This window comes from Galeopterus variegatus, unplaced genomic scaffold (assembly GCF_000696425.1).
Source record: "Galeopterus variegatus unplaced genomic scaffold, G_variegatus-3.0.2 Scaffold14880, whole genome shotgun sequence".
Classification (NCBI taxonomy): domain Eukaryota; kingdom Metazoa; phylum Chordata; class Mammalia; order Dermoptera; family Cynocephalidae; genus Galeopterus; species Galeopterus variegatus.
The window spans coordinates 1-2437 of NW_007740991.1; the positions used below are offsets into that span (position 1 = coordinate 1).

Below are 2437 nucleotides of genomic sequence, written 5' to 3' on the forward strand. Positions count from 1 at the left end.
AAAATCATAAGCACTTTTTAAAATTCCTTTTCTACTCACCACATCTCGGAATGGTAGAAATGATAACTTACCACGCCAAGATTATCAGGGAATCAGAGCAATAAGAAAGCATTTCAGCTGTCAGTAATATGAAGAGGTCCCAAAGGCAGGGAGCCTTAAAATTATCTTTTCTTTTCTGAGGGTGTGTTTTATCTGAGAGACATTGTCTTAGATAGAGAGATAATAAGAGAAGTGCGTTATGAACCCCAGAGAGCAGTAGAACACAGCTAACAGGACAGCAGACTGACCCTTTCCTGTGGTTTCCAGAAAGAAATGTGTTCTTGGGAGACAAATCTGTGCTCCCTGGTGTGATGTGGAACACCTGGGGACACTGCCCTAGTGCTGAATTACTGAGATGAGCCAGCCCTGCAGCTGTGCCCAGCCCAGTCTATGCCCCTGTCATTTGAATGTTCCCAGAGCACAGCCCACTGCCCTGAAGACTTATTTATAGGCTGTTCACACTCTGCGCAGGACTCAGTCTCAGTCAGGACACAGCATGGACATGAGGGCCCCCGCTCAGCTCCTGGGGCTCCTGCTGCTCTGGCTCCCAGGTAAGAAGGAACAACACTAGAAATTTATTCTGCTACTGTGGTCAGTACTGCCAAGTTGTTCACGGAAGTCCTCTTATAACATGATTATTCATGTAGTAATTTGTCTGTATGTTTTCCATCCTTAGGTGCCAGATGTGACATCCAGATGACCCAGTCTCCATCCTCCTTGTCTACATCTCTAGGAGACACAGTCACCATCACTTGCCAGGCCAATCAGGGTATTAGCAAGTGGTTAGCCTGGTATCAGCAGAAACCAGGGAAAGCTCCTAAACTCCTGATCTATGACGCATCCAGTTTGGAAAGTGGGGTCCCCTCGAGGTTCAGTGGCAGTGGATCTGGGACAGATTTTACTCTTACCATCAGCAGCCTGGAGTCTGATGATTTTGGAACCTATTACTGTCAACAGTATAAGAGTAACCCTCCCACAGTGATACAAACCCGAACATAAACCCCCCAGGGAAGCAGAAGTGTGAGGCTGTGGCTGCCCCAGCTGCTCCTCCTGGTGCCTCCATCTGATGAGAGTGTTCCTCAGATGTAGCCATGCTCTGAAGGTCACTGGAAGGTTTGGTAGAAGGGTCAGGGAGGCTCCTCTGAACCCTAACCCTCTTTCTTTCTCCTCAGCCCCAGCAGCACAGACATGACAGTGTCTCTCCCAGTTTTATGAAGAACAGAGATCATAACATCTGATGAGTTTGAGTTATGAAATTTGTTGGGATTTATTCAACAAAAAAGTAGTCACTCTAGCTATTTCAAGCAGAATTTGTTTTTTCTTTTTAAATACAGGTAATGAGAGTCTAACCTACATGCTTTACAATGAAACTAGACCCGTACCTCTCACCATATTCCAAAGTCAACTCAAAAGAGATTAAAGACATAAATATACATTTTGAAACTATAAAATTCCTAAAAGAAAACATACAAGAAATACTTCAGAAAGTAGTACTGGGCAAAGTCTTTATGAACAGGACCCCAAAATCATAGGCAAGAAAAGGAAAAATAAACAATTGCGAGTGCATCAAACTAAAAAGCTTCTGCACAGCAAACAAAACAATTAACACAGTGAAAAGACAACCTACACAGTGGGAGTAAATATTTGCCAGCTAAGCATTCATCAAAATATTAATATGCAGAATATACAAGGATCTCAAGAAATTTAACAGTTAAAAAAAAATGCCATGATTAAAAAAAATGGCAAAGGAGCTGAACAGGCATTTCTCAAAATAAGACAGATATACAAGTGGTCAACAGACACATGAAAAATATGCTCAACATCACTCAGTATCTGGGATATACAAATAAAAGCCACATTAAGTTATCATCTCATCCCAGTTAGACTGGCCATTTTCAAAGGGACAGAGATCAACACATGCTGGTGAGGATGCAGAGAAAGTGGAGCCACTGTTGGTGGGACTGTAAATTGGTATAGCCATTAAAGGAAAATTATAAGAATTTTCTCAAGCAACTACAGACAGAACTGTCATATGACCCAGCAGGGTATATAAACAAAGGAATGGATGTCATCATGTCCAAGTGACACATGCACTCCCAGGGTTACTGCAGCTCTATTTACAACAGCCAAGTGTTGGAACCATCATAAATGTCCATTGGCGGATGACCAGATAAGGACAATGTGCTATATTTACACAATGTAATACTACTCCGCCATGAAAAAGAAAGAAACACTGCCATTCACAGCAACATGGATGAACTTAGAGAAAATCATGTTAAGTAAAAAAAAGCCAGGCATAGAAAAAGAAATACCGTATGCCCTCACTCATATGTCTGAGCAAAAAAAAAAATTAAAAAAAAATTAAAAAAAGAACTAAAGAAAGATAAAACAATCATAA

At 41.4% G+C, this 2437-nt stretch overlaps 1 gene segment (V, D, J or C); it reads left to right on the top strand.

Moving 5' to 3' along the window:
* Window positions 1-535: 535 nt before the first annotated feature.
* On the top strand, window positions 536-1038 carry LOC103582094. The segment is given in 2 exon segments: window positions 536-590; window positions 716-1038. Coding segments are annotated over 2 exon segments (378 nt in total).
* Window positions 1039-2437: the final 1399 nt, after the last annotated feature.